Source organism: Mus caroli, unplaced genomic scaffold, assembly GCF_978045245.1.
Source record: "Mus caroli unplaced genomic scaffold, Mus_caroli_1 scaffold_8, whole genome shotgun sequence".
NCBI lineage: Eukaryota > Metazoa > Chordata > Mammalia > Rodentia > Muridae > Mus > Mus caroli.
Genome location: NW_028227263.1, coordinates 114,593,947 through 114,604,507, shown reverse-complemented (window position 1 = coordinate 114,604,507; position 10,561 = coordinate 114,593,947). Strand labels below are relative to the sequence as shown.

Genomic DNA, 10,561 nt, shown 5'->3' with positions numbered 1-10,561 from the left:
GCCACGCGCGGGGCACCACGGGAGCAGGAGTCCTGGGCCGGTCGGCCGTCACCCTCCAGCCGCACCTGAAGAGCGGACCCCGCGTCGCGGCCTGAGAGCGGGAGGCGCAAGGTCTTCTGGGGAATGTAGTCCAGTCGCCTTGCTCCTTCCGCCGACAGCTGGGGCGCGAGAACTGGGAATAAGGGGTTGGCGACAGAGACCAGGAGAACCAGTTCCTGGTCCCCAGGAGGTGTGGTTCCCGGCTCAGACTCCTCCCATTGTTCTAGTCGGAACTAGAGACCTGCATGGACTACCATTCCCAGGGTCCTTCCCAGGGTACCGTTGGCTTCGGACCCTGGGAACCCGACGGACACACAGCCGACGAAGTTGGCTATTGCGCTAGGCGTTGGCTGAGGGGAGGGCGGCGGCGCTGGATTAGTCTCACTTCCAGGCGCAACCCGGTAGCCGCATTGCCCGGCGCGGAGGGGAGATGCTGGAGAGGCTAGTCTTCCGTCCCTTACTCGGAGGAGAGCAGACTGGTGGTCGAAATCCCGACCTCAGTCTGCGCTCCTCTCCAGCCCTAGACTACGCGCGCGGTAGATTGCTGTGGGAGGAACCGAGTCTTGGGGCGCCTCAAAGCCACGTTTCCCCTCCCGTAGGGTCTGGAGCGCCTTTGCCGCGTGCTGCCCTGGGGAATTATACGAAGCCCCCCCCCCCCGAAGGAGAAGTGTGACCCTCTTTTTATTGAATGCTGAATGGCCAGCAGGGGCCGCTACAGGGCAAGGGTGGAAACCCCCTAGCACAGAGGAAAAGTCTGGACTCGTCCTGACTGGAGAGCACAGGAAACTTTATTATAGTGATGAAATTGACAGTCCCCAGTTAATCTTCACCAAGTTAATTGTCCTTTAACTCGGACTCGCCAGGCCGAGGCTTCTGCAACTCGCTTGTCCCGGGAGGGTTCGTAGCTCCTGTCTCGCAGCTCTTATGCGGTTAAATTTGCCAGGCCGCCCTAGCTGAGCCCTTCTGCCTTTCATTCTTTGGTTGGACTCTTTGTCAAGCCAGAGAAGCTACCAACACTCGGTCAGGTGGCAGCAGAGGAGGTAGGACTACCGGGAGAGCTGGAGGCCCGGGTCGGCCTCGAGGAAGAGTAGAGGAAGGTGGAGCGTATGGTCCATCCAGGCGGCAGCCGGCTGGGCGAGTGACCACGCATGTGCGCCTGCATGGAGGCCAGGCTAGGGCAGCCAGCCCTGCACAGAGGGCAGCGATAGGGAGCAGCCCCATGTGTCCTCAGGTGCTTGGTCATGGCAGAGAAATCCCGGGAGCGCTGAGGACAGAGGCTACAGGAGAAGGGCTTCTCCCCTACAGGTGGAGGAGAAAGCCAGAGAAGGAAGAAATGGGCGAAGGCTCTCCAAGCTAGGGGTGCGTCGAGCAATAGGGTAAGGGAGGAGCTGGCAGGCCGGCGATGGAAATGAAAATGATAAATTCACACTGGGCAGGATGCCCATACCTGTGTGGACTCGGTAATGTGTCTCCATCTGATGCTTGAGTGAAAACCGCTTTCCACACACAGAGCAAGAATAGGGCCGAGAGCGAGCAGGAGAGGGTAAAGGAAGGTGTTGGTGAGATGGGCAGTTCAGTGTGCCCTCCTGACTCATACAGGTTGCCAGTGTGCCTGTGTGGACAGAGAAATGGCGTGACCCAGACAGAATCCCTGAGGCCGAATCTATACAATGTCTATACGAGAAAGGAAACGCTTTGGTGAGGAGAGGGGAGGCAGCAGCTCTCACCCTACTTACCTGTGAACCCTGGCCCAGATGTTTCTATCTCCCAAGGGCTGAGGTTTTCAGTGCCCTGGGGAAAAGATCCTGGAAACAGAGTGAAGAAGGGGCCCTGCTAAGGCTGGACTCCTGGAGCCCAGCCACTGGGCAAAGCCCTGTGTGGAGTACGGAGGGGCTTACCTGGAGTGGGGCTAGAGGAAGCCAGCTGATTCTGACTCCAGAGAGCTTTGGAAGGGTTCAAGGTCAGTGGGAGCCTGGGTGGAGAAGAATTACAGTCTTGGCAAAGCCTGAGAGCCTAACCGACTCTGGCCTGTCTTGTGATGACAATATTTGTTGTCTCTAACTCAGGAAATGTACACTGAACCCTTCCAACCATCACTGCTGCTCTCCGGAGCCACTCCCTCCCTGCCTAGATGGCCTCCTTTAAGGCCCCTCACTCACCTCTGATCTTGAGGCCAGACCTGCCAGGCCGCAGTGATGGGGGTACTATGGGAGAAGGGAGCGCCATATCTGGACGGCCACAACAAGATGCTCCACAAGGCCGGTTGGCCCTCCCCCAACCTAGGGACTTCAGCCCACCAGGGCCTGGGAATGAGGCTAGTTAGGAGGGAACCTGGTGGGGAAAGGGGACCAGGGCACCCACGAAGACTCTCCTCAGAGCCCTTGTGGCTCGAGATACCTCGCATGACCTCCTCTGAGCTCATCATTCTAGTTGCTCCTGCCAGCTCAGGCCTCTCTCCGGGTGCTTCATGCTTGTGTGGCATCTCCTGTTCTCTCCCATTACTTCTAAAATCCTTCTCTGGTTTCTGTTTCTCTCCAGGACTCCCGAGTCCTCTCTCAGAACCCCTCATGAAGTCTTCTGATTGCTGGTGCCTCTTCAGTCCTGGATCCAGCTCATCTTCATTCTTGCCCTTTTGAGCTCTCTTACAGGCCTCTTCCAAGGCCCGTACCCCCAAGGCTTTGGCTGCCTCTTCAAGGTTCCCCAGCTCCCCAGGCTGTAGCTCTACACTCTCTCCATAGACAAAGGTCAGAAGCTGAGCAAAGGTAGAAGGGCTTATGTCTTCAACCAGAGCCCACCGGCCCCTGCAGCCCAGCCTTGGGCTTGCACCTGCCAGCACTAGGCTGTGAGCCGGGAACTCCAGGCCCCCTACTGTGATCAGGGTATCACACAGTGCTGGCCGGAGTCTAGCCGCTAACTGTACCAACCTGTCAGAGCCATATGGGCTGATTAGTCTTGTGGGGGTCTGGGGCATTGTTCCTGGCTAATCTACCAGTTTCACAGGCTCTGAGAGGAAAGCCACAATGGGGGATCCATGGTAGAAGTGGGGGAGAAACCGCATACTCTCTGGCCTGTGGAGGGGAAGGGAGAAAGAGTGAGTGTCTGGGCTCAGATTGGTGCTGTCTGTCCTGAATGAATCAAATAAACTAGGCCAAAGGCCAGCTGTGGGGATGCCATACTAGGAGAATGTACACTGGGCCAGAGGTTAGATTTGGGGCCTGAAGAACAACAGCCAGGCAGTTAGCAGAGGTATCAGATAGTGGGTTTAGGGCTGGTATAGTTAGCAAACACCCAGCTTAAGGAAGGTTTGGCTTCCCCAGGCTCTTTTGCAGGGAAAGCCTCGAACAGCCTGGCCTTTTCCACACTTTGCATCAAACCTGGCATTTATGAATGGAGGAAATGTGACCTCATGAGAGAGCTCAGAAAGCTTTTGGGTCCTCCCCCAACATGAGCCCAGAAAGCCAGAGAAGGCATCAAGACAGCTCACATGGCAGGACAGAAGACTCTAGGGCGTCACGCAATTGTCTCTGTAAGACTGACGCTTCTAGAACACACCCTCTGAGAAGGGATTAGAAAAGAGTAGAGATCTCCATCCAATGAATTAAGGGAGTCACACAAGAGTTTTAGAGAAGGCTTTTGATGCCTGAGGAAGTGAAAGAAAGGAAAGAGAGCGGAGAAAGGGAAGCTATCTCCTCTCACACTGAGGATAAAGAATGGTGGAGTTCTGTTTTCCATAAGCCAAAAGACTCAGACTCAGAAAGGGCTCAACAAATCAAGACTTTAATCACACATCAAAACCATCATGACACAGGCCACCCAGAATACTGGAGCCAGAGAGAGAGAGAGAGAGAGAGAGAGAGCCTGCGAGTCTTAGCATCCTGCAGGCCTAGCTTGGTGTGGACCCTCCATGAGTAAGCAGCATGGTGGGGGAGGCAGAGAGAGGAATGAGGAACTACTTGGACACCTTGGGGTGAGGGATGCAGGTTGGCAGGGAGTAGAAAGAAAGAAGGTTGGAATGGAGGAAAAGCACAGCTGGGGAGAGGAATGGTAACTCACCTCTGTAGCTGCCTCCTAGTACCGCATGCTCTCTACTGCTCCTGGGGTTCCTGCCCACCTACCCCCAGTTAGCTCCACCCCTGTCCTCAGTCATCCCAACTATCAGTCTGCCACAGTCCCCTAGAGGGGTGTGGCTTCACTTTCTCTGCTTAAGACCTATAAGAGAGGCTACAGATCTACTTTTAACAACCCGGACTGCCTTGCCTCCTCAGCCTAATTCACTTGTGAGTTCTGTATAGTCAAAGATGTGAACCTGTGGTGACAGGGACTTTGGGATAGTCAGAGTTGAAGCCTCATCTCTGCCATTTACTAGTTGAGTCACCTTGGGCACGTCATCCCTCCCTCAGTCACCTCATGCATCAAGTGTCATGGTCTCCTCCAGAGGTGGGGGTGAAGATGAAGTGCCATGCATGAGGAAGCAGTCTGTGAGCACAACACAGCATTGAGCTGCTATTAGTTCTACATCCTGGAGGTGGCCATAGCAAGGAGTAGCTGGAAAAGCACTTCTGATACCTCAGAAGTGTAAGCATAGAAACACAGAATGGGAAGCAGCAGGCAGAGGAAAAGCCAAGGCTCCTCCTTTCCCTGGCTTAGTTCACCAGGCCTCCCTTACTCTATGAGACTGACCCTTGTCCTCTGGACCACAGCAAAGACTAGGTGTGTGTGACTCAGATCCTCCCAGCCGACTCTGAGGGGGGCAACCCCAGGAAGCCTGTGGTGGTCTTCGAAGAGAAAAATCTCCTTTTCTTGGGCTGATGACAAATGACATTTCTCTGAAATCAAAACCAGGGGTTTCTTTCATTTTCTGCTCAAGGGGTCAAGGTCCCTGGAGATTTCCACCTCCTTTGACACCTTTAGCGCCCCCCTCCCATATGTCTTCTTCCTGTGTAGCTCAGACTGGTCTTGAAATCTCTATCATCCTGTCTCAGCCAATGCCACCACGCCCAGTTTTGATACTCTTTAAATTGAGAAAGGGATAAAAAGCTTTTGAGACTCAAATGTGTTTGTTTCCTTTTCATTTATTTTAGTTATGTTTTATTTTATTTTATTTTATTTTTTACCATTCTATCAATTTGATCCTAAGCTGCTCTTCTATTCATGGCAGGTATCTATCTAATCTGTCATACATATGGAGTAAATATGGAAAGGAGAGACAGGCCAGACATTGGCTGGGCTGCTGTGGTGCCAGAATGAGCTGAGTCCCCAGAGGTTTCTCCCTAGCTTCTGGCCCCTCCTCGAGCCAATAACGAACAGTCAGATCTGCTTTTCTCCCTTGGCTCCAGGACTCCAAGATGTTCAGTCCAGCCTTCTATTACTCTATCCCTCAGGACCTAGGATGCCTTCCCTCCGATTCTAGCTTGGGTGCAGGCAGGTGGCGATCCTCCTAGATCAGACAGGGTGTGTCGGTGGGTGAGACTGGTGAAGGGTTAGTAGGGTGGAGATAGGGGAAGATGAGTCAGATCGAAAGGGAAAATGCAAATGGAACCCTGTGTTCATCTGCTCCTCTGAACGTTAAATATTTTCCACTTCTGAGCTTTCTAATTCCTAACATCATGCACTTGGGATCATACTAGATACTGCTATGTAAAAGTCATACTAAATGCCAGTCCTTCTGATAAATGTACAAACAGATACAAGCCTTCCTCCAACACAAAAACACAGTCTCTAAAAACAAGAAGTGGGGCAAAGTTGTAGCGGGAAAGGCACTGGGGTCTGTCAGCAGCCGCACTGACCAATGGAAGAAGCCCCTCCCTTCTGCCAGTGACTCAGCTGCCCCATTATTAGTATGCTTCACCCCCTGATGACCAAGTAGTAGGGACCACTCAAAGACAGTCTGTGGGGACTGACATTAGGCTTTCAGAGCACTGAGGAAAGAGTCAGGGGGTTCCCCACTGAGTAAACAAAAGGCCCTAAAGAATAGGAAACCCCATTTTGCCTCCCACTTCCCACTTGGTGTCTTCCCACAGTAAGGTTATCCCTTACAGAAAGAGAGAGAGAGAGAGAAGCCCGTAGAGGTATTTTCAGGGCCCTTTGCACCTAAGCCCTTATGCTGGGGACACTGGGGTCCCTTCCCTGGCCTCTTCCTACAGCCATGGAAGAGCAACCACAGACACTTGGCATTAAGCAATTACAAGAGAAACAGACCCAACAGCGAGCACTTTGACTTGCAAGAGTAGAGACAGGATCACAGACCCTGTAGTTGTCTTTATCCCTCAGACATTTAGCCACATCCCCCTGCTGCTCTCCCGCTGGCTCTCTGGGTCAGAGTTAGGAAGCCCTGCTGTGCTATGGCCTTGCAGACCCTCCCCCTGTGCAACTGCAAGATAAGGTCATGGTTCCATCTAATATCTGGCTCCATGTAATGCCAGGAGTCACGTAGACCACGCTACACTAAATCACATGGAATGGAACCTCATGGTTCCTTAGAAAAAACCTAGACAAGTCTGATCCTCTAAGATTAGATGTCTTTTCTCTCCTAAGAAAGTACCTCTCTAGGATTTTGAAAGAAGACTCTCCCTTCAACACCCTCTACATTCTACCGATAGTGTGATGCTACACCTCTCATAATGCTCTCCCACTGCAAGACCCAATCATACCCCCAGCGTAGCAAGTTCAGCATCGTAATAAAGCTCCTTATTATGAAGGAGCTTTCAAGTTGAATTTCAACTTGAATTTCAAGTTCAATCCTTTCCCAAACTAATTGCCCTGCTGCATCTGGCCTCTGACATACTGAACCTTCTTGTAATGTTGCTCATCCCTGAGAAAAGTGGCACTTGCTGGCAATCATAGCACTCGGGAGGCTAAGGCAGGGGGATTGTGAGTTTGAAGTCAACCTGAACAACATATTGAGACCCTGTCTGAAATAAACACAATTGTCCCTATTTCCTGCTTCCCAGGATCATGCAGAGAGCATCATCTCCCTAGCGTAGTAGAGTCTAGAGCTCACAGATTAGGACACACCCTGTGTCCAGGCAGAAGCTAAAGTGCATAGATTTGGACATATGATTGGAAGAGAAATATGTGGGAAAAGGAGGGATGATCACCGTACTATTTTGTTGTTAGTTTGTCTTTGTTCTTTGAGATAAGGTCTATAGCCCAGGCTGACCTCAAACTCATGGAACTCCTCCTGCAGTAGCATTCCAAATGCTGGGGGTTCTAGGGATGAGCCGTCATACCCAGCTTTTCTGTTCTCTTTAATACCTGTATTGCCGAGTCAAACTTGAGGTCTGACATTTTTTTCCTGCCAGTAGGATTGACCAATGAAACTCTAAGGAACATGTGTGAGGTACTCAGAGCACACAGCCCAAGGGTAAAATCAAAGCTTAGATTGTAATGCAAAACCCAGCTTAATGTAACAAGGTAACGAGTACTGATTCTATGTCAATATTACAGCTAAACTCAGACCTATCACAGCATGCCAGGGGTGGTTGCTTTATGAAAATGCTCTCCTTTCATCTTCCCTCACCCTCTTCAGTTTTGAGGTAGAATCTCACTGTCTATCAGACTGCCTGGGCTGGTCTTCCATCAATCCTCCCACCTCGGCCTCCCAAGAGCTTGGGTTATAGGTATGAACCACTACACCTTCCTTTGTCCCAGGGGTTTTAAATACTGAGTCCATTCCCCAAGCCAAGCTGAACAGAATTCAACTTAGAAAATAAAAACTGTTAGAATAACTTCCCAACAAAACATTTTCTCCAAATGAAGGTTCACACACTCCCCACAGTATTTACAAGTGTAAATTATCCAATTATCCAAATCTGAGAGGAATTTTTGAGCTGTTCACTGGAGACAAGTATGTCCCACACATACCAGAGCAGAGAGACACCTCTGGTGAATTCCTTTCTTCCCTTAAACCAGCACATGGGAATAAATAATAAAAGAAAAAAAAAAATACTGGCACTTGGCTCACCCAAGAACAAAGTATAGTCGATGCCTGAAGGGGCTGAATGGGATCCTAAAGACCCTGTGATAATTCAGCCCTCAGAAACCATAGGTACCAACTCATTTTCACAGTCCTGTCCTCAGTCTTATTATGGGGCTGAACTCTCGCCAAATCCTCAGCTGCTATGTGAGGGCTGCTTCAAGATGAGTACTAAATATCAGTATTTACCTAAACCCAAGCAGAGGGCCCCACTCTGGCCTCCTTGGGCTATGTTCCTCCCGGTGGGTGGGCTCAAGAGTCCCAGGGCATCAAGGAAGTACCCACTTGTGTGCTGAGAGAACCGCACTACATTCACACACTCATTTACACATGTGCATACACAAACATACATACACACACACACAAACTTTCACATGCACTCACACATACAAACACACAGACACACACACTCTCTCACACACAGACAGATACATACACCTAGACTATATTCTGGAAATCCAGAGTCCAGAGTTTACTGGACCAAAAGAGGCTGAGCCCACACCCTAGGTCCAGATGGGCCTCAACTGTGCACCCATGAGAGTGGACTATCTGTAAACATATATACACACTTGAGGTCCTGTATTGACTCGGGATGGATGTGCAGGTCAGTATATGAGACCTACAGCAAGCATGGGGGGAAATGGGTAATTTGTGGTCTCACTCAGAATCCGTACACAGTATGGAATAAAGTCTGCTCTATTCCAGTGGTTCTTAACCTCTCAGGACCTCACCATCCAGACACAGGAGCAGCCCTTCTTTTTACATTGATCATTTCAGACACGCATACAATTTCACATATGAACAAGTAACAAAATGAATCCCGCAGGATGCTGTGAAGCCCGTGCCTATTCTTGTCATCTTTGCAATCCCTATAGCCCTCTTCCCACTAAATACATATACACACACATGTGCACACATTTCCTGGTGATTTTCACGAGCAAACAGACCGTGGAAGCCCAATCATGGCTCTGTCTTCCATATCTATATTTTGGATGTAATCCCAAAGTACCCCAAAGACCTTAATACTATGAAACAGCCAAGTGAAATTAGGTATCAACACACTGCCCCACAAGTTACTACAACAACAACAACAATAACAACAACAGGATCAGTGACCCAAGAATGGAATGCAGGCTTCTAATTCCATCACCAGAAGCTGAGGCAGGAAGATCACAGGACTGGGGACAGACTAGAAGTACATAGCAAACCCCTGTCCCAACCAAAACTAGCAATGTAAAAGATCACAGTGAAGACGGTTCCCTAAAGCACAGAGGGTCTCACACAACTCTCTCTACAGGCCAGCACAACTGGTATGCCTGCTCTATACATATAGGTCAAGAGCATGGGAAGGTTTGGGCACCCCCGAAATTTGAAAAGCCAGTGATCCAATCGGGGAAGTTATCCGTTCCTAGTGGGCAATACGTTTGGCTGGGATTTAGAGGCTTTCACTCCAGAACCTCCAGAGAACCACTAGGCCAACATCCTGATCACATTGTCCACTCTGGATCCAATGCCGAGGGACTTCAACCTCAAGTCGGGAAAACAGCCATCTGTGAGGCCTGGGAAAATGGATATTGATAGCTTCCCAGTGTGCTTCCAACCTCATGAACATTCACTTCAGCCCAAGCTGGGTCCAAAACCCCCAGAAAACTCGTCACCACGTGCACACCAGGGAACCACAAGCCTCTCCCTCCAGTTGCCAGAGCCGAGCAGTGCTGGTGGCTTTTCCCACCTCAGCATAAGCTGGCCTCCGGGCCCATAACAAAAGTCGGAGGGCATGCTGCCTCTCCTGACCAACCTGGGCCCAAAAATGACCAAGAGCCACACAACCTAAAGCCATTAACTCTATCTTCTGATCCTCAACAATGTCCCTCGAGGACACCTCCACCTCAGCCCTAGCATTCTCTGGGCTAGGCCCAATATCAAAGAAAAGGAAGAAAAGCCATAGCACTCACCAGTTTGGTCTCCTCCTACATCAACCTCACCCACTTTAAGGACAGCTCAGGCCAGAGTGGCCGTTACAAAGTGGGGATCGACGGAAGCCCAGGAGCTCGAGGCCAGCGCGCGCACACCCTCGGTGCGCTTGATCCTGAGGCAGACACTGATTGGCTGCAGCTCTGGCTCTGCTCTTTTCTTATTGGTGCCTGTTGGGTGCTGACCAGCCAGGGAAGCAGCCAGCTTCTCCTTGCAGCTGATTGGCTGTGGAACTCGGGCCTTGAGTCTGATTGGCCTGGAGGTGTGTAAGCGGCAAGGCGTGAAGCTGAGATGCGGTGTTGCCACATAGCCAGCCAACAGTGTTGATTGGTTACAGATTTTGCCCTTTTATGCCTACTCTGACCTTTCTGTCACCGTTAAAGTCCTTGAAGACTTCTTCAACACGAACTTAAGGAAACTACCATCTTTCCTGTTTATGCCCGGCTATTTGAGCACCTCCAATCTGAAAATTCAAGCTTTTGTCTTAACCCCCTACAATATGTGGAAAATAACAATCTATTGAGAGGACGTAACCTAACGCAAGGAGTTTGTGTCTTGGTGAGTGCAAAGTCC

The 10,561-nt window shown here is 50.6% G+C and overlaps 1 protein-coding gene and 1 long non-coding RNA gene across 2 annotated transcripts; one reads left to right on the top strand and one right to left on the bottom strand.

Moving 5' to 3' along the window:
• The first annotated feature begins 992 nt into the window (after positions 1-992).
• Positions 993-5,091, top strand: LOC115031532 (uncharacterized). The gene is made up of 3 exons (XR_003837182.1): positions 993-1,079; positions 1,639-1,737; positions 2,578-5,091. It is a non-coding gene; the product is annotated as an uncharacterized LOC115031532 (long non-coding RNA).
• On the bottom strand, positions 1,061-3,058 carry Zbtb32 (zinc finger and BTB domain containing 32). Its single transcript, XM_021166611.2, has 5 exons — positions 2,199-3,058; positions 1,938-2,011; positions 1,776-1,844; positions 1,487-1,651; positions 1,061-1,338 (listed from the first exon to the last, which is right to left on the bottom strand). Exons 1-5 carry the CDS (start codon positions 3,008-3,010, stop codon positions 1,061-1,063), a joined length of 1,398 nt encoding a protein of 465 aa, XP_021022270.1. The 5' UTR covers positions 3,011-3,058.
• Positions 5,092-10,561: the final 5,470 nt, after the last annotated feature.